This window comes from Cervus canadensis, chromosome 6 (genome assembly GCF_019320065.1).
Source record: "Cervus canadensis isolate Bull #8, Minnesota chromosome 6, ASM1932006v1, whole genome shotgun sequence".
NCBI lineage: Eukaryota > Metazoa > Chordata > Mammalia > Artiodactyla > Cervidae > Cervus > Cervus canadensis.
Window position 1 is genome coordinate 7,147,782 of NC_057391.1, and position 27,714 is coordinate 7,175,495.

At 40.7% G+C, this 27,714-nt stretch overlaps 1 protein-coding gene across 2 annotated transcripts in view; it reads left to right on the forward strand.

The window, feature by feature from the left end:
- Positions 1–27,714, forward strand: part of IQGAP2 (IQ motif containing GTPase activating protein 2) — a 299,140-nt gene that overhangs the window by 229,073 nt on the left and 42,353 nt on the right. For both annotated transcript variants that reach the window (XM_043470700.1, XM_043470701.1), the window contains 6 exons: positions 2,133–2,275; positions 4,115–4,285; positions 10,785–10,868; positions 13,397–13,468; positions 14,102–14,171; positions 18,443–18,651. In XM_043470700.1, the coding sequence (XP_043326635.1) occupies positions 2,133–2,275; positions 4,115–4,285; positions 10,785–10,868; positions 13,397–13,468; positions 14,102–14,171; positions 18,443–18,651 (749 nt within the window). The remainder of the gene's footprint in view (positions 1–2,132; positions 2,276–4,114; positions 4,286–10,784; positions 10,869–13,396; positions 13,469–14,101; positions 14,172–18,442; positions 18,652–27,714) is intronic.

Here is a 27,714-nt window from a genome sequence, read left to right on the forward strand (position 1 = left end):
TAACACACAAGACGGAAATTACTCTCTGGCCCTTTATAGAAAAAGATTACCAACCTCTGTTCTCAGAGGAAGAGGAGAAACTTTCTAGGGAATTAAAGATTAACTTTCATTTTCGATAGAACTGTAAACATTGTTTGAGGGTGTGACCAGGATGATTTATTCTTACCTCTTTCACCTCTGATTCTAGGCTGTCTGTTTTTCCCCAAAGTGTTCACTCTTATGTAGATCACTTAGCCTTAGAGCTCAGTTTAGGTCTTATATAGGTATGATTTTGTCTGGAAGTCATCTAGAAAGCATGCTTCCATATAGAATGCACATCACCTCTTAACTCACTGGAATCTTTCTCTGTTGTGCATCCTTAAAGGCCCATAATTAGTCTTTTCCCTCAGTTAACAAACCAGCTATGTGCATTCATGCGATGTCGCTTCAGTCAGGTATGACTCACTGCGACCCTGTGAACGGTAGCCCACCAGGCTCCTCTGTCCATGGGGTTCTCCAGGCAAGAATCCTGGAGTGCGTTTCCATGCCCTCCTTCAGGGGATCTTCCCTACGCAGGGGTCAAACCCACTTCTCTTACATCTCCTGCATTGGCAGGCGGATTCTTGACCACTAGTGCCACCTGGGAATCCCCAACAAACCAGCTGTACTTCTTAGGAAAACTCCTTGAACCCTGTTCTAGCGATGTCCTCCTCAGCCTTTGACCTGACTCTAAACTCATACTTGATGTGAAAATGATAGAATTCTCTTTTTCTATTATTCACTGACATCCCAACCCAAATAAAGCCTTACAGTGTCAATATGGTTCGCTTTTAACCAACTAAGAACTTTTTGCTTCTCAGTTCTTATGAAAATAAAAGATATCCATTTCCACCATTTTTATTTGATTTCCTTCCTTCCCACTGAGAGAACTGCCTTAAAAAGTGTTCAGTCTTCTGAAAACATTTGTGAATCTGATAACTAGTGGTGATTGAAAAGTATATTATGATTACTTGTGATCATCCATATTTGACTGTACAATATATTTTCTAGTAAATAAGCATTTCTAAACAGATAATAGTTGTCTGATTGGTCATTTGAAGAGATACGTATCTCTCTGTGGATCTGGGCATCCACAGAACAGTTGAGAGGCATTAAAAAACCAATTGAAGAATCAACACACTTTAAAGGGCCTTATAGTTATTTTTGCTTAGTTATTTGAATCCATTTAAATATTCTTTGAGGAAATTCACTAGGGCTATGATTTTTACCTATAAAGGCAATTAGTCTAGTGCTCACTTGGCAGCAGTTGGCTTAGCTTGGTCTGAAATTTTTATTTATATTGTTGTTTTTAGCTCTCTGGTCTGAGACATGAATCATAATCATTCAACAAAATAAATAGATTGCTAAATCTATTTTGTCGTGCAAATCTATTTTGTTGATTGCAAATAGATTGCAAATATTCTTGACCAATTTAAGCCGTGACTGCCATAGATGTTTTTTCCCCCTTGTAGTGTCTCCCTGAGAAAATTAAGCCTATTCAACATTTTGCTCCTGGTTTTGTGTGGTTTTGTAGGACAAGATGAATCAGAGGGATCAGGAATTTTCCTTTTTCCCTCTTAGTGACCACAGTGGTTCTGCATGCCATTTTGTGCTTTGAATAAAGTTGTCTGCAAAGATGAGTCACTTCTGCTTTGGTTTAAGGCAGATCATTAAGTAATGGGGCCGCCTTAAATAGTGGGTCACAGCCCTTGTAGGCCACTCCTTTTCGAAGAAGTTGCTGGAAGACATTCTAAACAGAGGATTCTTCCTCATCGGTCTCCCCGTCTTCTTGTGGTGCTATTCACGTCTACCTGGTGTTTCCCTGCTTGTTTAGTTTTCCTTCTTGCTGGCCATTTGTGACTCCTTTAATCCTCATGAGAAGTTCGATGTGCAGAGCTAACATCACTCTCCTTTTACTTTGGCTTGGTAGGGAGCTGCCGTTGAATACACAATTCATTCCATTTTAATGACTCATTGCTAATGATTTTAACTTAGATTATCTGAATGCCTGGAGGAAAACATCCTTGTTCAATTATTTTACTTACTGAAGAAACTACATTAATGTTAAAAGTTTCCAAGTTCCTCTCTAGAATTTAACAAACCTTTTTCTTTAGTGTCTACTGAAGGTTCATGGCTTAAAGTCACCCTGCAGGAGAAATATGATTACTACTACAATATTGATTCAAAAGAGAGTTCCTGGGTCACACCTGAACCCTGCTTGCTTAAAGAATCATGGCTTATGGGAAAAGAAATTGAGGTAGGAGGCTGCTGTTTGATGGGAAAATGTACTATATAAAGATAAGTGTGATTGCTTTTCTATTTTAGAATCATGGAATTGATGGGGAAAACTGATTTATTTGAAGGCTGGATATGGAGTAAAGTCTTCGTGAACTGCAGCTAGGTGTGGCTGCATAGTTAATTACTGGTTTCTAGAATGTCTTCCATATGTCAGAGCAGCACCATAGAGCAGGGGGCAGATAAAGCTCTTGCTGATTATGTAGGATGGCAGATTATCCTAAGAAATCAATCGTCAGGTTTTCCTTGACACCAGAACTCAATTAGTGGTAATTCCTTGGTTGTCAGTATTCAAGATGTCTTATTTCTTTCCCCCTACCTCAACCTATAACAGGGAGCAATATTCTTGAAGGAATGTTCACCAAGATTGCTTTGGACTTGAGACCAAAAGTTGGCCCCAGAAGATGTGAAACTTGCTCTTTGATCCAGGCATTGTAGTGTGTTTAAAAGAAAATACTTCTAATAATTAAATTCGTCTTGAAAAAAATAGAACTCGCACATAGATCTCATAGAACTGTTCAAATTCACCAGCAAGAAAGACACTGCAAGATAATAATGTTGTGGACAGAATCTCCAGTGCAGTAACTTACTAAAACTCAGAGAAAAAGCTGTAACTTGGGGTTGACAATGCCACAGAAATCCTGAATGACAAGAAGATAGTGAAAAATGTATTCATTTACTAATTTCAAATGTGTAATGTCCCACTTTTTACAGGAAAATGGCATGTGGCAATGAACTGTTAGTGCTACTTTGTTGAAAAATGAAAATATGGCCAATGTTTAAAAACCATGTGCTATCATTGAAAGGATATGTCAAACTGTGAAGAAGCAACATTGAAAGATTAAAACTCAAAAGACAAAAATTGCTCATATGGCATCCAAAGATGCCCTAAGTATAATTTTGTGAAGTTATACCTGATCCCAGTATCAAGATTAATAGAAAGTGGAGGATCTATGCTGTTAAAAAAAATTAGTCTTTTTTTTTTTTCCTAGTCAGTCTTAAATTACTGAATTTACTCTAGGCTGTACATATGTCTTCTTGTGAAAGTATTAATGCATCTTTTATATGATTTCACTCTTAATTGTTTAAATTCACCATCTGTGAAGTCCATTCACATGGATGGTTAAGAGGCATCTGCCATAGAAATGAGTCCAGTGTTTGCTGTCAATTCTCAAAGAACGTAAAAGTAACCCCAGTTCCTCATCCACATGAAGACTTCTCACAGTCCCCCTTCTTCCTTTCTTTCTCATTCATCTAGGTTTCCCTGTCTGCCCAAAAGAGTGCTTATCTTTCCTCTCCCAGCCCCTTTTCTTCTGCTCCAAGTCCTTTATTTTCTCCCAAATTTATTTGGAGTTTTCCCCTACTCCTTGCAGCTATCTGCTTCCTCTGGCCTGGGCAAGAAAAGCCAGAGGACTTCATGGGCATTGCTGTCTTTCCCTCAGGAGAGGGAGGAGGTGATGTGAACACTTATGTAATCATTCTTGTTTCTCTTACGCTCTGGGCAGCCCAGGCCTCAGGCCTGGTCCCTGCCAACATCATCTGTACATCTCCATCTCCAAATCCTGAGACCATTCAACCGCATTCTCATCTCCACCCAGATTTCAGAGGATTCTAAAACCATGTCGCTAGAAAGAAGCTGAGCCAGCTGGCTCACCCCTTGACTCTGGTCAAATCTGTCTTTACGCTGAGCCGGAAAGAGCTATCCAAATCACTTTCTGAAAGATAGAATTTCCAGAAGCTGTTCTCTGTGCTCTTCTCACCTGATGTGTGAAGTATAACCATAAGAAATATCTCTTACCAGGACATTGTTGAGGATATCACTGCAGATTACATCCGTGAGAACATATGGTCAGCTACTGAAGACATGCTTCAGCGCTTCCAAGCCACAACCTCAGGACCCCTCATTAGGAAAGAGTATGAAGCTAGGAAAGCATTTTTGTATGAACAGGAAGAGCATGTGGTCAAAATACAGGTACGTGAGTCATCTCCCGCTTGTAACAGCCAGCTGTCATATCCCATGAAAATGTTTTATTTAATCACAGGACCGTCAACTACCAGCATTCTAATAAACAAATCTGACCGAAGATCATGTCCTTAATGAGTGCCCTCGAGTCTACACTGTTGAATGCTCCAAGATGGGAAGGATGTTGAATGACTTTTCACCTGTTGCCTTCTGGAACGTATTCGGGACGCTGTGAATAGTCAATCAGGGGAATACCTGAGACCTGAGTTGAAATCCTGTTTCTCTAAAGAAACTAGATATCCTTCTGTCACCTACTATCTAACCTCATGTGCTTTCAAATTGGTTTTTTCGTGGTTAGTGGATATTGAGTGGCGTCTGAGTTTCTATGCTCTAAAGAACAGAAAAGTGACGTGAAAGTGTTAGTCGCTCAGTCATATTCAACTCTTTGCAACCCCATGGATTGGGGCCCACGAGGCTTTCTGTCCATGGGAGTCTCCAAGCAAGAATACTGGAGTGGGTAGCCTTCTCCAGGGGATCTTCCTGACCCAGGGATTGATCCTGGGTCTCCTGCATTTCAGGCAGATTCTTCACTGTCTGAGCCACCAGGGAAGCCTGAAAAACAGAAGAGCTCATGAGATAGATGTAGCATCTCTGAGAGTATCTTCTCTCATATAATCTCTCATTCTTCATTCTGCAAGAAGCATCCTCTTTCCGAAGCCCTTTGTTGTGAGCTCTTCGTAAGCTTGTGTGACTTGTCCGAACATTCTGGTTGGCAGGAGGGGAGCTTGCCAGATTTATAGATGTTTCTGTTCTGTGTTCCGCTAGCATCCTCTTTCAGCCACCATGCTGGTTTTTAAAAGACTGTGCATTTGTCCTTTTTTGTGTGTCCGAAGTGATATTGTTTTTGGTGGGCGGGGTTTGGTGGGTTTCTGCTTTGGCCAATAACTTACATTTCCTAAACTGAAAGTTTTTAAAAGAGCTTCTCTTTTGTGGTCATTGGCATGCTTATCTGCGGCCCCACCTAATTATAATATTGTGTAGGGAAGAAGATGAGTTTTTACAACTTTTGTATTCTTATGGTTTGCAATCAGTAGATGCTCAAATGTCTGAGTTTGCAAGAGCTTAAGGTGTTAGAGGGCAGGAAATATTAATTTTTTAAGAAATTTCTTCTGTAAAGTTAATATTCAAAGGATTTTTCTAGGTAAACTTGTTTTTCCATTCTTCTTTTAGTAAATGATAGATAAAACACACAGGAAGTGAACAAAATCTTAAATATAGCATCATCCACACTGATGCTAAGACTCCACTTCTGCCCCAAATTTGAAGAGTGTTAACTGGTGTGGCATAATTTGGACCAACCTCAAGCTCTCCAGTCTGCCCACAGCTGTGTTACAGTTAGAAGACAGTCTGAAGAGCCTGCTAGTGTCCAATCTGCCTGATACCAGGACCCAGGGCCACAGTCACGAGAGGGCTGGGGAAGAGCAGAAACAGTAACTTGGAGGCTTTCCCCCTCACCTCAGTGGGAGCAGCAGCATTGAAGAAGAAGCCATTGCACCGTAAAGTCACTCCGTGATGACTTGTCCCTGCCTCTTCTGACAGTTTTCTAACGAAAGAGGGCCTGAGGTTTAAAGGCAGACTGTAACCTAGGGAGGAGAATGGGCTGACCTAGAAAACCAGAAGACCGTGAACCAGAGGGGATCACACTCGTCTCGTTTTTTTGCCAAAGTAGCTGATTCACTCTGGATTAGAATGATGTGCAATCTGAAGGTTCCCGTCTGTAGAACAGTCCGAACTGCTTTGTTGACTGAGTCAGCCCCAGACACAGCGGTCTTTTAACAAACTCAGTAGCTCCACTGCGCTGCCCCCCTCAGTCTCCTCCTCAAGAACTGGGTTTGGACAGAGGATACATATCATCAGGAGCCAGTCCTCTGTCTCGGGTGCTTAGGGGGCAATTCAGACGGTGCTCAGGTAGACAGGGAGTGAGGTCAGTGAGACTCTGTATAGCCAGATTATTTCTGAATGCTAAGTGAAAAGAAGGCTCTGGTAAAGTGGCCTACATTTAAGAAGTGAGCCAGAGAAAAAACATCTGAAACAAAATTTTATATCAAAAGAAAAAGAGATATAAATTAAAATATAAATGAGGTAAACATTTAAGGAAATTCTTATCCCAGGAGACACACAGAAAAATTATACTGAAATTCCTTTTGCTTTTAAGAAACTTAATATGACACATGGATTTAATGAAACAAGACAACATGATAAAATGAGAAGATAGCCAATGGCCACAGAGAGGAAGAAAAATAATGACATCCCAGAATGTGAATGAATTTATGACTGCAGAATGCAAAACAGATACTAAAAAGTTAATGAAACATGTGGAGAACTTGAGGAAAAAATGCTCAAAAAGCTCAGGGAAAGAATAGATGGCTTAAAATATGTTGTCTCATCTGAAATTTCCATTTCATCTCAGGGTTGTGGGAATTAAATGGAATTCCCATTAGTGGGAATTAAAGTGGGATAATTCATAACAAACTGTGACCAGTATGCAGCTCTTAAGGGCTCAACAAGTGTTCAAAATGACAAAGTGATCAAGATGGTGACTCCGGAGAGGGAGGGGGAAGCCAGCACCCAGCAGGTGGGATGGCCCAGGAAGAGCTCAGAAAAACCGAGACGGTGGGGGGGGGGGGGGGGGGGAAGGCTTAGCTACAATTTTTTTTTTTTTTTCCTTGAACTGAAGAAAGCTGAAATGCCACCTTGTAGGAAAAACCATTAAGAGTGACAAACACCAAACTTAGCCCTGAGAATTACTAACTTACTGAACCTCAGGTCAGAGAGCTCCGGAACATCCCAGCAAAGAAAAAGAAACAAGCTTCTCTGAAGCAAGAGCAGGTTGTCGGGAGGCGTGTGGGGCTGGGAGGGTGAGGGTGACACGGTGGGGCAGTCCTCTGTTACGTTGTTCGGGTGTAATTGACTACCCTTAGGTTGTGGGGTTGTACCTTTAAGCAGAGAGGGAAAGAAGATAAATGGCTACCAGGGAGGTCACAGAAGAATAGCTGCTTCAGAAGTTGGTAATTTGAATATTACTATCCTATGTGGCCAATTATGAAGCAAGGCAACCAACTTGGCAAGCAGGTTTTCTAGAGATTAGAATCTGTAAAACGGCAGTAACTTCTGAGGTCTCGGTATCTTGGGAGACTCCTCTGTTACAGCTGTATTGCACAGGAAATTTATTTATGGTAACAAAAACCAAAACCAGAAGACGGCTATTATAAATTTTTACATAAGTTCTTGTACCGTTCAAGGGAGAGATTGATGGTTTCGTAAATGCCTTCTGTCTCTGTCCATAAAAGGCTGCTTCTAAATGACCTTAGGGTTTAGAGTTTTGTCTCTGTTTGTATCTTTATACCAATAGCTTCTTCCTCCCAACTTTATACCTATAATTGTTTTCAATAAAGAGCCTCTAATTAGAAGAGCCTGCAGGCTCTGGGCCTTGCACAACAGTTCTGCTGTTAGCATGGAATAAGAAAGGCCAATCCTGATGAAATGAAAACTTACAAACAAAAAAGAAGAATGTTAAATTTTGACAAATAAAATAGGAAGCATGTGTTATTCTGCTTCTATAGACCAGAACCTCTAAACCCAGCCAATCTGCCTTGGTTTGGAAAGGTAACATTGATATATAAATGTAGATCCCAGAAAAATATACATAATCATTAAATAGGTGAAATATAAAATGAGAGCTTTAGGAAAGTACTGTTGGTGAGCATTGACTCCTTAGGACATTAAAAACATCGTACAAAACCTACAAGTAGGTTCATTTCACCAATGCAAACATGCTTCAATATCAGATCGGTTACTACAACAGATTCCTTATCCAAAAGCTTCGAGAATCCAAGCTAATAGAGATTAATACTGTTTCTGGAGTTGAAATAATTCTTTAAAAAGCAGAATGAGAAAAGAAAAAAAATAAATAAAAAAATAAAAAGCAGAATGAGTAATTGAGCCAATTCCAGTATCTTGGTTGCCTTTCAGTTTGGATCAAGAAATGGCATGTATAATATTATTTGTACATTTGCACCTCTGTGCTTTAAAAACAGTGCTAGGCTCAAAAGCACCTGAGTCACACTGAGACCATCATGACAAATGAGTTACTAGTTAGATTGTCATCCAGATGAATGCAATCACACTTGATCACTGTTTTCCTTTTTGTCAGCATTCTGACCTCTATACTTTTTCAGTATTACAAACAATAATACAACAGAAATCCTTAAATATCATCTTTCTACACAGGTGCTTATATTTTCTTAGGCTAGGTATATTGAAAATTAGAAGCACTAGGTGAAATACTAAATAGCTTTAAATTTGATGCTGCTAAATTCCCTCCAAAAAGACTATACTCTCGTAATTTTCCAGCTCCTACTCCCCATCCATGTTTTTGCCCCACTGCTTGGCACGTGGATGATGTGAAAACTTCCCCAGAATTTCTCTGACTGCCACCCAAGGCTCCTCAAGCTTAGAGCCAGCTCACATTTTTTGTAGAGGTTTCCAATGTTTGTAGAATTGTGTTCTGAGGTTCCCTCTTTCAGCCAGTTCGAACTGTCTTCTCTCTCCCAGGATCCCTCATAGTTTTTGACACTTAAGCCTTCTTGTTTTCTAGCAGTATGATGGATTGCTTTATAAACATACATGTAGAATGGTTCCATTGGAGGAAGCTGGGTGAAGGGTCCATGGAACTCAATGTATTATCTTTGCAGCATCATATGAGTTGCTAATTATTTCAAAATTAAGGTTTTTTTCAAGCACATTTGTCATTGCTAGGGATTTGAACTGAGGGAGGGGATGTCATGTGTAAAAGGGATGACTGATGAGAGGTTGCCGTGCGGCACGAGGAGCCCGGCGTGGCGCTCTGTGGTCACCTAGAGGGCTGGGGGTGGGGAGGCAGGCTCGGAGGGAGGGGATATGTGTATTATTCTGGCTGATTGGCGTTGTTGTGCAGCAGAAGCCACCACAACACTGCAACAATTACAAAACAAAAAATAAAAATACCGGGAGGGGAAATCTGGAGCAAGTACTCCATTGAGTGTATATTCCATCATGACTGTTTTGTTTTGAATCATTACCAGAGGTATTTTCTTTTTTTAATGGCGATAAAATCCCATATACCTTTGTTAAAAAAAAGAAGGAATGGGGTGGATTGATATATGCAAATGTGAAAAAATTATAAAAATAACTTGATTTTTGTATTTGTCCCTTTGAGATGGGAGGATGGCATCACCCACTCGATAGACATGAGTTTGAGTAAACTCCAGGAGTTGGTGATGGACAGGGAGGCCTGGTGTGCTGCAGTCCATGGGGTCGCAAAGAGTCAGACACGACTGAACTAAACACAAAATTTGTGTTTATTTGAATTCTAACTTGAAAAAAAATAATCAGAGCAGTGCAGTGAGTTACAAAGATATGTCTCAATAAAAAGATTCTCAAAAATGAGCTGGACTAAACTTATAGCAACGATGGATGTGATCATTCTGAAGATACCAGTTTGCAGTTCCCTGGCAGTCCAGCAGTGAGGAGGCTGCGTTTCCTTTGCAGGAGGCACAGGTTCGATCCCTAGTCAGGGAACTAAGATCCCGCGTGCTGCACAGAGCAGCCCAGAAAAGAACAGAAAACAAATTAAGATACCAGTTTGTGTCCACTTTTTGTAAATGTTTCCTATAAAAGCTCTCGTTAAGGTGATAATGTAGTAAAGGTATATTGATGAAGCCTCATTAAACTTTATGTAAAAATAGATGAAATAATGCAAGATCCATCACAGCACTCCTGCTTTCAGGAATCCAGGGTCATCTTCCTTTTTGATCTGCATCACAGTGGCTCGCTTGCTGGAGTAAAGATACTTACTAGTCATTATTTTGAGATATCTCACGCATGCTCAGTCACTTCAGTTGTGTCTAACTCTTTGCGACCCTGTGGACGATAGCCCACCAGGCTCCTCTGTCCATGGGATTATCTCAGCAAGAACCCTGGAGTGAGTTGCCAGGCCCTCCTCCAAGGGATCTTCCCAACCCAGGGATTGAACCCACGTCTCTTATGTCTCCTGCTTTGGTAGGTGGGTTCTTTACCACTAGCACCACCTGAGAAGCCCTGAGGCATCTTATAATGTTACCAAATAATACGAACACCAAGTTGATCTGTTTGTATATTTCAGGGCAATTCATTTTAATTACTTCTTATCACTCAGGGCCTTGTTAAAATTATGCTTTCAAAGCAGAAACTGGGCTTCCACCTGGTAATTCCTTTCACCAGTTTGGGACCAGCCATAGCTCTGAGCAGGTGTGCTCTGCCCAGTTCAGTGTCCACGTGGTGTCAGATGAGATGGTGTCCAGATGAGGTCTGGAAGGGAGGATCCCTGACATTGTCCCAACTGAGTGTCTCTTGTGATGTACTCTCTCCTTGCACTTTCTAAAATAAACTGTGACATGTGAGTAATTCTGTAACTCATTATTTTCTACAGGCTTTTTGGAAGGCATATAAGCAACGGGAAGCATATAAACGCAGGCGACAAATGTTCATTGATAATATTCGTTTTATTGTGAAGGTAAACACTCTTTCCTACCTTAGCAAGCATGTAAACTTTTTTCTTCATTCTCCTTTTGCTTCTGGAAGACAGACTGTGTATGAGATGATGTCAGAAGCAAGTCCTGGGTTTGAGTCCTGCCTCCCCCCTCACTTAGCTGATCATCCTCAAGAAGGTCCATGAAAACACTATGTTGTCTCTTTATAATATTAGGTTGGTGCAAATGTAATTGTGGTTTCAGATCGTGAATTTTAAATCAATATAACTAGGCTCAAACACATCTTTAGTAATCAAAATAGGAACCATTACAATCAATACATTTTTGCCAATGAGAAATAAGTTTGTTTATTTCTGTAGCATAAAAATCTGTGCTTCAGGATTCAACAAACTCTTGGAAAGCACTTTCTGCCTCCTGCTGGTTGCGGAAGCATTTTCTCTCCAAAAAAGTTGTTGAGATGCTTGAAGAAGTGGTAGTTTGTTGGCAAGAGGTCAGGTGAATATGGCAGATGAGGCAAAACTTTGTAGCCCAGCTTGTTCAACTTCTGAAGCATTGGTTGTGTGACGTGCAGTCGGGCATTGTCATAGAGAAGAATTGAGCCCTTTTTGTTAACTGATGCCAGCTTCAGGCATTTCAGTTTTCGGTGCATCTCATCAGTTTGCTGAGCATACTTCTCAGATGTAATGGTTTCACTGGGATTCAGAAAGTTGGAGTGGATCAGACCAGCAGCAGACCATCAGACAGTGACCATGACCTTTTCTTGGTGCAAGTTTGGCTTTGGGAAGTGCTTTGGAGCTTCTTCTGGGTCCAGCATTGAGCTGGTCATTGCCAGTTGTATAAAATCCAATTTTCATCACATGTACGTCACAGTCCGATTGAGAAAAGGTTCATTGTTGTGTGTAGAATAAGAGAAGACTACACTTCAAAATGACAGTTTTTTTTAAATTTTCAGTCAGATCATGAGGCACCGATATATCGAGCTTTGTGACCTTTCCAATTTGCCTCAAATGCCGAACAACCATAGGAAGGTCAACATTGAGCTCTTTGTCAGCTTCTTGTATCGTTGTAAGAGGACAGCTTCAGTGATTCCTCTCAGTTGGTCACTATCAGCTTCCGATGGCCGGCCACTGTGCTTCTCATCCTCAAGGCTCTTGTCCCCTTTGCAAAACTTCTTGAACCACCACTGCACTGTACAGTCGTTAGCAGTTCCTGGGCCAAGTGCATTGTTGATGTTGCAAGTTGTCTCCCCTGCTTTGCAATCCATCTTGAAATCAGATAAGAAAATCACTCGAATTTGCTTTTGTCTAACATCATCTCCGTAGTCTAAAATAAACATAAAATACCCAGCAAGTATTAAGTCATCAGCAAAAAAAAAAAAAAAAATGAATATGTATACCTATGGCTGATTCATGTTAATGTTTGGCAGAAACCAACACAATACTGTAAAGCAATTATCCTTCAATTAAAAATAAATAAATTTTAAAAAATAAAGTAAGAAGTGTCCATGAAAATGATGTGTAACATAGCCACATTTATTTAAGAATGTATTCCAGTATCAAATGGCAAAGTTCAACAATGCAAAACCGCAGTTACTTTTGCACCAACCTAATAAAAGCTTCTTCTCTAAAAAGTCCAAATTGATGTGGAGGAACTCCAGCTTTATTTCATGTTCTTTGTGTGATCTTCTCTAATAATAATTAGAATGTTCAGGTTTAACAGTACAAACCTTAGTTGTAAGGCAAATGCAAAACCAATGAGAAGAAGGAAGTACAACTAAGTTAGGACCTGTATTTAGTAGATAAGCCCATCTAACCCAGCTTCCAATCGAGGCTGGTTGCTCCAAGCTTAGAGAAAGAGCAGCCATGGGGGTGCCCACTCTCAGAGCTGAAAACTAAAGGACTATCTGGCAATGAGCTTGTAGAAACTTGGAAATCCAGATAAGAGTCAGAAGAGTAGGGCTGGAGAGGGACAAAGTCAGATGAGATTTGCTAAGACTTTAAACTGTGAGGACAGAAAATGACATGGTCTAGACCTTTTGCATTCTTAGTTCCTGAACATGTTACACTTGGAAATATCCTGTGCTGACCATGGAACACATGCTTATTCACCCAGAAAACCATGGGTCACAGTGGGTCCCTCATGAGAGCTTTTGAAATGTTTTCCTGTAAAGACCTAAAAAGTATTAGCTGCATTTAAGGGATGTTGGAAGCAACCCTGAACTTAGTTTTATTTGATCCCCTGACCCATTGCAACTCTCAGCAAAATGCCTTGCTCGCTTGGCTTTTATTTACTGAGATTAAAACAAAATAGTACAAAGAACTGCATTACCTTCTCCACCATAACGTATAACATGTTCTGAACCCCTCAGAGGAAAAGCAACGAAAGAAGTAGGAGATGAAGATGAGGCTGTAGGTGTTTATTAGTTGGTGGGTGGCTCATTTTTACTTTTTTATCAAATAAACTATCAATATTATCTTTAAGAGAGTACATAGAGGCATATGAAAGGTGGTTTGGTAATTGCCTGGATTTCTCTTTTTTACTTATTTTTTAGATTCAGTCCTGGTACCGGATGGTAACAGCACGAAAGAATTACCTCTCACGACTGCAGTTTTTCAGAGATCATGTAAGAGACACACGTGGATTTTTGTCCTCCCTGAGAATGAACTTAAATGAATAGTTTGTGAATGTTAGCATTGAGTGATTCTTTCCTCCAAGAAACAAATGCTTGGAGGAAAAAAATGGATTTTAGAACTCAATGTGGTGCTATTTAGAGGCTTCTTACATATTTTTGTTCATTGTTCCATTCAGAACTGGAAAGGAAATGAGTGAGGAAAAATTTATGTGGGCTAGTTATGCCAGAGAGTAAAGACACTAATGAAGGGCTTTTCAACATTGCTTGCAAAGTTTTAATTACTGCTAACCAGTTAAATAGAAACTCACAGGAGGAATTTTTTCAGGGTTTTTGAAGAACAGATATGTGAACATAGATCGGACCATCTAAGTTTGGTGGTAAAATTCTTTTCCCTTTTTAGATATCTTTATTTAGACAATCCCTTTGCAATCTTGTTTATATACTGTTAGCTAACTTATCTGACCCTTTCTTCAAAGAGAATGCAAAAATAAATGTTGACTACGCCACATCTAAATACTGTCAGTTCATTCTTCAAATGCTGTCAGTTTTTAAAGAGTTCTTAATTCTAAAATAGTGGAGTCGATGGAACTCTGGGAGGTTGTGACTGGTCATCTTCTTTTGCAGAACAATGAAATTGTGAAAATTCAGTCTCTATTGAGAGCAAGCAAAGCTAGAGATGACTACAAAACACTGGGTAAGTGGGGCATTCTGAAACAAAGGATTCCTTATAAACCAAGCAAGCAGAAGTTATTTCCATCTGATCACGTCCGTGGATGCACATTACTGCCAGTAGATTTTGACCACCTCAGACCCAAGCATGTCATGACAGGAAACGGGCCTTTCTATCAAAGTGGAATGGTTAAGGGCAGTAGATGGAATTTCTTCAAAAAGAATGGACAGTGTTGAGGGGAGGGGATAAATTAGGAGTTTGGGATTAACAGATACACACTACTATATATAAAATTGATAATCAATAGGACCTACTGTATAGCCCAGGGACCTGTATTCAATATCTTATAATAACCTATAATAGAAAAGAATCTGAAAATTTATATATATGTATATGTATGTTTTTCTGCAACAGCTTATGGAAAAACCCAATTTTGGCCAACCCTATATATATATATATATATATATATTTACAGTGTTGTGTTAGTTTCAAGTGTTTTGTGAAGTGATATAAAGTGATATGTATATATATTAATGATATGCTTCAATTATGCTTCAATTTTTTAAAAATGGAGTTGGCATTAATGCTGATATTTTTATAATAAATTTGAGCTAGCTATGGGCTCTATGGTAGGGTTAATGGCAACCTCAAGAGGGTTCACGCCAAGGGGCACCTTCCAAGACCGCCGCTGCCAGTGCCCCGTCCCTGTCACAAGCCGATGACGACCCCCCCACCACAAGAGGCCCTCCAGCACTGGCAGACTCAATACCCACAGCACCAGCCTTGGGACGAGGTCCCCATGGCCATTTCCTCAAGTGATGTGGGAAGGACCTCGCAGGAGTGGACTCAGTGGTGGCTTCTTGGCAGACCTGTTTTGGTATTTCCTGCAGCCTGTCAGTCATGGGGTCATTGGCAGGAGGTCAAGATAAAAACTGCATGCCTGTCTCACTATGTATTTCAAAAGAAAATCGTGAAAAACAATCATGAAGGGACCTCTTACAGATATTCAAAAAATAATAATAATAAGCTATAGGCAGGAATTTAATGCAAAAGAGTTAGCCAGAAGATAAACTTACATCTGAATACTGTTTAATTTATTACCTGGCCTGTGATTTTTTTCTTCTCATTTTAAGAAATATGAATTATTTCTTATGAAATAAGAATATGAAATAAGTATGAATATGAATAAGAAGGGGAAAAGCACACAGTTTCACCTCCCAAAGAAAACTACAAACATCTTCATGTAATTTCATTCTAGACTTTTCACAGTCCCTGTGGTTTTTAAATTGTCTTCCTTATAATACTAGTATGTCATTTGCAGAAAGTTGGAAAACAGGAAAATAAAATAAAAATCACCCAGAAATAGCATTCACATTTTGTGCCACCTTTTGCAGTTTCAGCTCTGCTCGTGTTTGTTATTCTATTGTTCATTTGTTTTACATAGTGAAGCATTCTTTATATGCTGAATTTTTAACATTCTAATTTTCATAAGAGCATGTGATAAAAAGCATGTCCTAGATTAAGTCTAGAAGAGCTTGCTGATAAGTTTATTAGCACTGCCCAAATTCTTCAAATATTTAGGTCATTCAGGATTAGTTTTGAGAGGGCAAAACACATCATTGTGTATTTTAGTAGTGAAAATGGCCATTATGTTCTCTGTAACTGTCTTGTTTCTTATTATTTTTTTTAAAGAAATAAAAATACTGCTCAGTATGTTCCTAGCACAGTAGTAGTAGGTAGTTTCACCAACACCTTTTATTGTCAAAAGTCTGTCTGAATTATGGAGCAAAGTGTATGACCCAAGAAAGACCCTCCCTGGTACTTGTTAAGAAAAAAGTCTCTGGCAGCCTCAAAGGCCAGGTTCTGCCTCGAGCTGTGGAATCTTCCGGATTCTACCTTGTTTCTAGGTCCCAGAATCCAGCATGCAGACTGAGGGAAGGTGTCTCTAATGCCACACTGCTCCACTTTGCAATTGGTGAGATTCATGTCTCCATTGGTAGATATCTACCTTTTATTTTTTACAAGAAAGCTGAAGAGGGGGTTTGTTTTTTGAGTCCTGACACACTAAGATAGGTAAATTAAGGATAAATTTTCCAAACACACACGAGCTGCTTCTCCTCTCCTTCCAGGGAACAGGTTTTTGTGGGTAGTTTTGTTTTGTTTTGTTTTTTAATGTAAATTATGCTAGCATTTAGAATACTTTATTGACAAAAATCCATCCCTAAATTGTATATTCAGTAAAACAGACAATTGTAGAAACGGTGCTCAATCTGGAAAGGAAAACTCAGCTGTGAGATTACAAACCAATTTCACATAATTTAGCATTTGTCCACTTCCCCCAAGACCACCCCCCACCAATACCTTGTAAATAAGTAGAACATGTATAACTTTGTGGGTAGTTTTTGTCACTTGCTTACTTTTTTTTTAAGTTACAAAGATAGAAGGAATTCCAGCTAAAAAATCTAGGTGATTTCTTTTTAAAGTATAGAAGACAGAAACTGTGTTAATGAATAAATTAGATAAAAGCTGCTTTGGCAAATAAGGTAGCTTTGTGGTAACTGAACTGTAAATTTTCATTTCTTTCTCAGTTCAGCACCTTCATAAAACAAAGGCATTTTCTTAAGCTGAAAAATGTCACTTTTATTAGTCTGTCATAATTCATTTTCACCCATTTCCTCCAGAAGGACACTGAATGCATTCAGGTTTGGAACTTGCTAGAACTTTAACTGGCCACTTGTAAGTGCTGACTGTGAAGTTGAGTGGTTTCCTGAAACAAAAGTTACCACAAAGTGGTGTGAAGATATGAAGATGCCAGAAAGCCAATTGTTGACAGAGGAGCTGTTACATTTGAGCCATAAAAATTTGTGAAGCTAAATTATTCATTTGTTTCTACCTGCCCTGTTGGCACACAAAATGATACACAGTTCTCTGGAGCAGGCAGAGAGAACTTTGGACACACATGAGGTGGCTTATGTTCTCTCAGCTATATAACTGAGCTCTGGTGTGTGGTTCGGGCTGTTCCTGAAATGGTCGTGTCACCAACAACATCTTTGGTAAAACAGCAGGAAAATCGATTCACATATGCTTTGGTGATCAGGAAGTCAAGGGTCCATGATCCACGGTAACTTGCGATCTAGTGGAATATGAGGTATTATCATCCAGTAGATTCTGAGCCTGGAGGCAGATGTGGACCTCTGATGCTTTTCCTTGATAGATATCAATAAATACATCGGAAGAGGCACAATAGTAATACAGATGACTCTAGAATTGGCTGTTTGTGCTGGGTTCATGCTGCTAATTGTTTGCATTGTTGATTGAACTCTATTTCTTAAGTGACGAAACACCACACAGCCAAACAGCAGTGTTAACATAGGGAAGCTTAAATAGAGCCCTGATGTAAAGGAGAGGGTGTTGACTGAGGCTGCCCAAACTGGACTGGGCTCTCTCAAGTCCTCTTGGTATTGCTGTGTCCTGTCATTAGCCTTGAAGGTCCAGTTGTTTACTCTTATAGTTTACCCAGGGTCACTCTCACTAAACACCTTTAAAAAGTTGTTTTTTTGCAAAGTCACAGTGCCAAGGAATCAAAGCGTAAGTAACATTCAAGGCACTAAGGGAAAGCCCTTGGAAGAATTTACATAGATATGCTCACCATGACTAAGCCTGGTCTCCTAGGTCTCCCTGGTTCATGCTGAAATGATGGGGACCCAACTTCAATCTCTAAATTTATATTGTTTCTGCCAAGCAGAACATGTGTTCCCATTGTGGTCCTCTTGGCTTCTGTTGAACCTTACAGTTCTCCTTTGATGGACCTTTTCTAATTCCCCTTTCACCTAATTCCTGCTCCTTCCCCCAAAGTCTTTTGGGTTGAAAAAACAAACACTTTCTGCTTCCTGCAGCAAGAACAGAAATCTCTTATCTGGCTCAGCCACAAGCTCTCAGAGCCGGGAAAGCTCAGTGTTAGCATTCTTTCCCAGATTCCTCATCAATAAGACACCAATAGATAGAACTATCTCCTCAGTGTGGGAATCCTGGAAACAGTGTGAGAGACGGCTGATAAACAAATGCTGGATAACAAGGAAATTGTGAGGCAGACCTTCTCAGTGACCTGCATTTATTTATATGATCAGTTTCCTTTGACACGTCATATTTGACGTGAGGCGGGATGATTCACTGTGGGGCCCAGCACCACCATTGCTCTATTTTCTGAAAATGCTTTCTTTAAAGACCTAGTTTCTTTCCTACTGATGATCATTTCAAGCATGCCCAGTTGAAGCACTCCTTTCCTTTCCTTGCAGTTGGCTCCGAAAACCCCCCATTAAGGGTAATCCGCAAATTTGTATACCTGTTGGACCAAAGCGACTTGGATTTCCAGGAAGAGCTGGAGGTGGCCCGGTTGAGGGAGGAAGTAGTGACGAAGATCAGGGGCAATCAGCAGCTGGAGAAAGACCTGAACCTGATGGACATTAAGATCGGGCTCCTGGTGAAGAACAGGATCACGCTGGAGGTCAGTGGGGTCTCTGGGACTCTTGGCTCCCAGGAGACACAAGATGCTCGTATTTGTGCCCACATCACTCTTGGTCCAGCTAAGCTCCTTTGGAGTCCAGAACGGCTGACCCAAAGTTTATTTTCCATTTTTATTACCTGACCTGGAAAATTCTTTGCCTTCCCCTCTTTGATAACATTTGATAAGGCTTCTGTATCATTCTCAAAGGAAGTTTATACGAAATAAAACCTACTTACATATGTCCCTTCATAGCAAGACTAAGGCCTTTCTATAAATAGAAATTAAAATATATCAATTTATAGTTCAGTTCAGTCACTCAGTTGTTTCTGACTCTTTGGGACCCCATGGACTGCAGCATGTCAGGCTTCCCTGTCCATTACCAACTCCCAGAGCTTGCTCAAACTTATGTCCATCGAATAGGTGATGCCATCCAACCATCTTATCTTCTGTTATCCCCTTCTCTTCCTGCCTTCCATCTTTCCCAACATCAGGGTCTTTTCCAATGAATATTCAGGACTGATTTCCTTTAGGGTGGACTGGTTGGATCTCCTTGAAGTCCAAGGGACTCTCAAGAGTCTTGTCCAACACCACAGTTCAAAAGCATCAATCCTTCATCACTCACCTTTCTTTATAGTCCAACTCTCACATCCATACATGACTACTGGAAAAACCATAGCTTTGACTAGACCGACCTTTGTTGGCAAAGTAACATCTCTGCGTTTTAATATGATGTCTAGGTTGGTTATAGCTTTTCTTGCAAGGAGCAAACATCTTTTAATTTCATGGCTGCAGCCACCATCTGCAGGGATTTTGGAGCCCAAGAAAATCAAGTCTGTCACAATTTATAGTTAAAAACAAATATTTCAATATGAAAACACATGGGCCTGATGCCATTAGATGTGATAAAATTACCAGACTTGGCCCTCTTCACAGAATAGCCACAGACTGAGAGGGCTACAGATGAGACTGGTCAAGAGAGTGGCTGAACTGTCCTTGAATTCATTTTCAAAAATGGAGGACAGGGTAATAACTCCTGGGTAATAACTCCTTGAATGAGCAAAGTGTGGGCTTCCCTCCACCCCGACCACCCGACATGGAATTGCCATCCTAGAAAACTGCTGCTGCTGCTAAGTCACTTCAGTCGTGTCCGATTCTGTGCGACCCCATAGACAGCAGCCCACCAGGCTCCCCCGTCCCTGGGATTCTCCAGGCAAGAACACAGGAGTGCGTTGCCATTTCCTTCTCCAACGCATGAAAGTGAAAAGTTAAACTAGAAAACTAAGTTTATATTAAAATTCTGAAGGATCTATGTTGTACTTATATGTAAAATGATTAGATTTTAGGCTCAAGCAGCTATACACTGAATGTTGACCTACATGAATGACCAGCAGGACTTTAAAAAATCCAACCATGGACACAGGCCCAGCCTACCAGCATCTGGGCCGCAGAGCATCTGTCCTCCCAGCGCCCGGGCACTGGAAGCCAGCAGTGTCCTCCAGCCCATCAGATGTGGGCCCCAGCCATGCCATTCCCAGATGACCCCCCTACAGAGTGACACTGGCCTGACGTGCCTGGGTGTGTGCTCAGTCGCTCCCTAGTCATGGCCTCTAAGAAAGTAAGACTGTCGCTTTGTATCTGTGAGAAACCTGCTGGTGTCAGAGCTCCAGAAACCGAGAAAGTGTTTTCATCCCAGGGAAGGACACCACCAGGACAAGACCTCTCTCCGCGTCCCTGCTCCCCTGCCATGTCGGTTTTCAGAAAGCCTGTAAGGCAAGCGGGGAAGCTGACCTCCTGGATGCCCTGAGAAGGCTGCAGAGGCCCGAGGTGGAGAGTTGGCTTCCTGTGCGGTTCTGGGAAACTGGGAGATGAGCGGTCACAGGAGGCTACCAGCTCCGTGGTCGTGGGACTGCCTCGCTCCTGTCTGCTCACCTCACAGTGATTCCAGCAAAGCACCTCAGAGAAAATGAGGAGACTAGAACAACTCATAAGACAAGAAATAACCATCTTTCCTAAATATTAAGGAATAAAACTACACATTTAAATTTTCTGCGTTTAACTCTATTTTCACTATTTTATCCAGAAAAACAATAGTACTTTAAAAACAGGTGCCTACCACCCCCTGCTCTCTCGGTCTTTAAAAACAGTATATGTTTGTATTGTTTGACACATATGAAAACTTTTAAGTATAATATATTCCAGAAGGTCCCTCAGAATGCCTTTTATAGCCTTAAACTGCTGTTTTATCCTATTCCCATAAAGTCGTAAACAGGAAATGTCTTCCCTTTTAAAATAAAGGCGCAGTTGCAAAAGAGTAAATAGTTGAAACATGTAGCTTGTGGAAATGCAAGCATGGCAGATCTTCAGATCTTTATGAGTGTTTAAGATGTTTATAAAGCATTACTAACTTTTTTTCCTTAGAAGTCAAGATTTTTATTTGCAAATAAAAAAAGCTGACCATGATTAGCTTAGAGAGGAAAAGAATTTACAAATACCAGAAGCGATAAAGCATTACTAATTGATAGCATTGTGAAACAAAGTTAGTTCTTCAACTTATATTATATTCTTCAACACCAAATATTTATCAAGCACTGATTAAACTAGTGATAAGTACATACTCTTTCATCTTATCATTGATAGTAGAATTTTTCATGTGATGATAAGAACAGTACAGTTGAAACTTTATTTGCAGTGGTAAAATAGTGGGAAATAACCAAACGCCGAAACAGCAAGTCATAGAATCAGTCCAACAGGTATGTTACAGAGCGACTGGGGGAAAAAGTCACTTCTGAAGAATATTTCAGGGCAGATAGAAAGGGTTGGAATATAATGGAGAAGAAAATAAAACAGTGAAATTTCATTTATTGTAAAATATATATATACAATTAAGCTAAACGTGAAGAGGAACTGAAGAGCCTCTTGATGAAAGTGAAAGAGGAGAGTGAAAAAGTTGGCTTAAAGCTCAACATTCAGAAAACTAAGATCATGGCATCCAGTCCCATCACTTCATGGCAAACAGATGGGGAAACAATGGAAACAGTGACAGATTTTCTTTTCTTGGGCTCCAAAATCACTGCAGATGGTGACTGCAGCCATGAAATTAAAAGATGCTTGCTCCTTGGAAGAAAAGCTATGACAAACCTAGATAGTGTATTAAAAAGCAGAGACATCACCTTGCTGACAAAGGTCCATCTAGTCAATTCTATGGTTTTTCCAGTAGTCATGTATAGATGTGAGAGTTGGACCATAAAGAACGCTGAGCGCCAAAGAATTGATGCTTTTGAACTGTGGTGTTGGAGAAGACTCTTGAGAGTCCCTTGGACTGCAAGGAGATCCAACCAGTCCATCCTAAAGGAAATCAGTCCTGAATATTCATTGGAAGGACTGATGCTGAAGCTGAAGCTCCAATACTTTGACCACCTGATGTGAAGAGCTGACTCATTGGAAAAGACCCTGATGCTGGGAAAGATCAAAGGCAGGAGGAGAAGGGAACAACAGAGGATGAGATGGTTGGATGGTATCACGGACTCAATGGACATGAGTTTGAACAAGCTTCGGGAGTTGGTAATGGACAAGCAAGCCTGGCGTGCTGCAATCCATGGGGTCGCAAAGAGTTGGACACTACTGAGCGACTGAACTGAACTGAAGCTAAAAGAAAAAAATTAAGCAATTTTTCTTTGCATGGTATAGAATTAACCGTATTTTTTGTTTGTTTTAAACAACAAGCATGTGTTGAGTGAGAGGAAATATTTGAAAGGGAAGTAACTTAATTCTTACAGAGCAACTCTAGCTCTCTGTAGTAACCCTGTGTCTTAGATTCTTTTAAAATGGGCATTCCTGCTAGAAACCTCACAAAGTCAGTGGGCAAGTGAAATAGCTAATAGTGGTTGTAAGCAAAAAGAAAAGTTAGGAAAAAGAAACAGATAACTGAAGTAGAGGTTCCTGGGAGATATAGGGAGGAAGAAATGTCTAGACTCTTAATTAGCTTGAAGGAAGACGGAAGTAGAAATAGAAGAGAACCTTGAATCACTGAAACTCCCGTTGGTGTCTGTACTGTAAGTGCAGACTTGCAGGCCAGGGCTACCTGAGACCCAGGACTGAAATTTACTGCTTGATAAAGCTCCTTCATTGCTTCTATGAACATGTTTCCTTAACCTCTCTAAGCCTTTTCTTTACTGGAAAATGTGCTAAATGCCTTACATGGATTGTTTTCAACCTTCACATCAACTCGGTAAGATTGCTATTATTAAGCCCATTTTGTAGATTTAAGGCAACTGAGTCTTAGAGAGGTTAACCTGAGCAAGGTCAGAAAGCTCCTTATGCTCTGTGGATACCCGTCCTTTTATGACTCCAAAGCCCAAGCCCTTTGTCCTAGTTCACACCTTCTACAAAAGTGTGTGTACACCATTATATTACCTGCATGCAAATAGTATGTTAACAGGGGGAAGGGAAAGATGGTGGCAATTAGGGCAACACTGAGAAGTGGAAATACTAAGAGCAAGTGCCATTGCTCCTTCAAACCAGCACTCCCCGAGATGTACAATATTTATTGATAAGAATTGTTGTTCAGTCTCTCAGTCATGTCCGACTCTTTTGCGACCCCATGGACTGCAGCACGCTAGGCTTTCCTGTCCTTCATCATCTGAGCTTGCTCAGACTCAGGTCCATTGAGTTGGTGATGCCATCCAACCATCTCATCCTCTGTTGTCCCCTTCTCCTCCTGCCCTCAATCTTTCTCAGTATTAGGGTCTTTTCCAATGAGTCAGCTCTTCGCATCAGGTGGCCAAACTATTGGAGTTTCAGCTTCAACATCAGTCCTTCCAATGAACGAACATTCAGGACTTAGTTCCTTTAGGATGGACTGGTTGGATCTCCTTGCAGTCCAAGGGACTCTCAAGAGTCTTCCTGTTCCTGTCTTGACCAAATCTATTGATATTAATAATACAGAAGAATTTAGTTCTTCCCTGGATCTTGCCTACCACCCCCTGCTCTCTCTTCTTCTGTATATGGTCCAAAAATATGACCCTTAAGATGAAGTCTGCAACAAAACAAAGGAAAAGTCCCCCGTTTCCAGCACCAACCCCATTGAAAGTAGTTGGGAGGCCATGGGCAGGGGGGACAGGTGATAGAGAGGTTGCAAGTACCAAGATTTTTTTTTCCTCTGTATATTTAAAATCAAGTATTTGGGAGAACTGTGTGATCTACACATCCCTGGTTATTTGAAGAGAAGCCTGAGTTAGACGGAACTGTAAGCCAGGTAGCCTAGTGCTGTCTGAGGATGTTTTGGGCTTCCCTGATAGCTCAGCTTGGTAAAGAATCTGCCTACAATGCAGGAGACCCTGGTTCAGTTCCCAGGTCGGGAAGATCAGCTAGAGAAGGGATAGGCTATCCACTCCACTATTTTTAGGCTTCCCTTGTGGCTCAGCTGGTAAGGAATCCACCTGCAGTGCAGGAGACCTGGGTTCCATCTCTGGGTTGGGAAGATCCCCTGGAGAAGGGAAAGGCTACACACTCCAGTATTCTGGCCTGGAGAATTCCATGGACTGTATATTGGGGTCGCAAAGAATCGGACTCAACTAAGTGACCCTTCACTTTCACTGTCATACATAGATAAGGATATCAAGCCACTGCCTGCCTAGACTGTCCCTGAGTGCCCATTTGGAGATAATTATGCTTCCTTTCTGCAGCTTGAATGTATTTTTACATATTTGTGAAATAAGGGGGGAAATGTTGCCTTATAAAAATTTTTATAGAAATGCAATCCCCTTTCCATATATAAACCATTAGAAGAATTTAAGTAAAGGATTAAGTCAAGGTTGCCCCCACCTCCCGCCAAGCTGGGAATGAGAAAGAATAAAAACGTAGACCTAGAAGGCAGTTGATGTAACTACATTGAACTATCTAATCTCAAAGCTCCAAGGGTTTTTCTCCCTACCTATGAACTGACCCCAGCTATGGGAGAAGTTATTGTCTTGCAGTCACTCAGTCGTGTCTGACTCTTTGCGACCCCATGGACTGCAACACGCCAGGTTTCCCTGTCCTTCACCATCTCCCGGAGGCGTTGCTGCAGAGAGTCCTTTGGGGCTCAGAGCTCAAGGAAGCAGAAAAACAAAGTCTTGGGAAGAACAGCTTTCTCCCCACCTGCCCTCTGGGACAGTGACGCTCTGTTGAGGGTAGAGGAGGCATCCTGGAGCTGTGATTTTCATGTAAGACCCGTGCCGTCAGCAGGTCATAAAATCAGTTTAGTGCGTCACTTCAGCAGTCTTTGAAAATGAAGTAGAACAAAAGCAAATTGAAGTATCAGAGTGTGTCCCAATAGTAAGAATGAGTGTCAGTTTGTGTAGTATGTGGCGGTGTGTTTACCAATAAAAGATGTAAAATATATTTCTTACTGTGGATCTCCATAAAAATGTGTGGTGGATCCTTATCTGAAGGATCTACCCTGGTTCATGACCCTTTAAGCCCTTTAAGGGAACACAGTAGCCTGAGGTGACCACTTGACAGTGTTTTCAGCCACACACCTTCCAGCCATCCATGTAAATAGTTAAAGGAGCCTGACTGAGGATCTGAGAACCTTAATTTTGTTAAATACTTAGAGGCTTCCTTTCCCTTCCATCTCTAATTTCTACATTGTGTATTTCTGCCAGAGTTGTTATAGATCAGAATGATAGAATTCATTCTTTTAAAGGTTACAGTTTAGTAGTGTTTAGTATAGTCCCAAAATTGTGCAACCCTTACTTCTGTTTGATTCTAGAACATTTCATTACCCCAAAAAGAAGCCCCCCCCCGAAATGTTCTGGAATTAAAAATTGTGGTGATGGTTGCACAACCTTGTGTCTTTATAGAACACTGAATTGTACTCTTTAAAAGGACACATTTCATAATATGTGAATAATATTTCAATTTTTTTTTAAAAAAGGAACAACATCCATGTTCATTGATATCATTACCTATCACTCCAACCCCTAGCCATGGCAACGTTTAGTCTGCTTTCTGTCATGATAGATTTGCCTGTTGTGGATCATCACACAGTATATGGTCTGTTATGATCAGCTTCTTTCAGTTAGCATAGTGTTTATGTTGTAGCGTGAATCAGTACTCATTACTCTTTGTTGAAAATAACGTTCCATTGTGTAGATATGCCACATTGTTTTGCCCATTAATCAATTGATGGACACCGGAAATGTTTCTTCTTTTCAGCTGTTATGAGCATTCATGTACACATTTTTCTGTGGACATAAGTTTTCAGTTCCCTTTGATGTATATCTCACGGTGAAATTGCTGCGTCATACAGTAACTTGTGGGGGCTTCCCAGGTGGCATAGTGGTGAAGAATCCGCCTGCCAGTGCAGGAGATACAAGAGATACAGGTTCAATCCCTGGGTCAGGAATGCTGGGGTCCAGCCTCAGCAGGATCCAGGGGTACCCTCAGGATGAACGGCGTCGCTGAGAAAAAGAGAGAGAGAGAGTGACCAGATGGGGGTGCAGCAGAGTCTGGCAAATCTTTATTTTTACCCTAGCTTTTATAGTCAAAGTTAGTACATTTTTAAGGGGAAGATAGTTTAGTATTACATCAGCTTGTCCTTCAGGAAACCAGGGTGTTTCCTGTAGCTTCTTTGTGAGAGTCTTGTACATTATCTTCTGGCCTCGGGGCCTATTGACATTTTGTGACCTAGGTGAAAGCAAAGCTGTTTTCCTGTAATCTATTCTTTAATGAACACAAAGGTCAGTCCTTTTGCAGAAGTTATCAGTTAAATTTATCTAAAAGGTTTACCACGCAAAGACTCTGCAGCTCCGGTGAGGCAGCCCCTGTTTAGCATTCCTGGTTAAAATGAACAATTCTAACCACTTTTAGAATAATATTTTTGTGTTCTCTAATAGGGCTTCCTCACACCCCCCCCCCCTGCCCAAGGGCTCTGTGCCTATTAGGGCCTTTAGTGAGATCAGGTTCTTTATGCTGTTCATGATTAAGGTGTTGTGGGCAGTTGTGTACATTAGTATGCATTTGCCAAGCAGGCTAGAATGCCAGCAAAGGGGTCTAAATTGAAACACTCCTTTCATCCTGGATAATCTTATAGGATACCACCGTCCAGGGGACATATTGATTAAAGTTCTAAGTTGATTCTGTTTGGAGAGAGATCGGGGAAGGCCGTCTACCTGTGTCACAGAAATTAGGGAGTAGTCTAATATAGCAAGCATCAGAAAGACAGAGATCAACTTTAAGGTGGGCGCCGGGGCAGCTTTTTGAAATCCCTGAGGTCCTGATCTGCCTTGCTTGTCAGGTCTTCTCCTCACGACCTTGTCATGGGTGGGATCTCATGTGCTGGCTCCCGGCACAGGAAGATCCCCTGGAGAAAGAAATGGCAACCCACCTCAGTATTCTTCCCTGGGAAATCCAATGGACAGAGGAGCCTGGCGGGCTACAGTCCATGGGGTCCCAAAGAGGGGTCAATGAGCGCGCATGCATAGTAACTTGTGTTTAACTTCTGAGGAACTGCCAAATAGCTATTAATGCTGAACTTTTCTTCATGTGCTTATTAGCCATTTATAGATGATCATTGGGAAAATCCTCTGCCCATTTTTTAATTGAGTTGTCATTTTATTTTTAGCTGTAGGAGCTCTTTAGAGTATATGGTGAATATAAGTCTCTTACCCGATTTGCAAACATTTTCTCTCATTCTATGAGTTGTTTTCTTTGATAACGTACTTTGAAGCACAAAGGTTTTAATTTTTATGAAGTCCACTTTATTTTTTGTTGTTGTTTCTAGTGCTTTTGGTGTTATAGCTAAGAAACTGTTACCTACATGTACAAAGATGCATGTATGAGAAGGTTCACTGCACTCTCTGAAATACTAATAAAATGTAAAGAAACTGTTCATCAAAAGGAATATGATTAAATAAATTATGACACACACACCCCTAAAAGAAACCATTGCTTAATCCAGGGTAGCAAAAGCTTTTGTCTAGGTTTTCTTATAAGAGTTTTATAGTTTTAGCTCCTCCATTTAGTTCTTTATGGTCTCTTCTGAGTTAATTTTTGTTTATGGAGTGAGGTAGGGGTCTGACT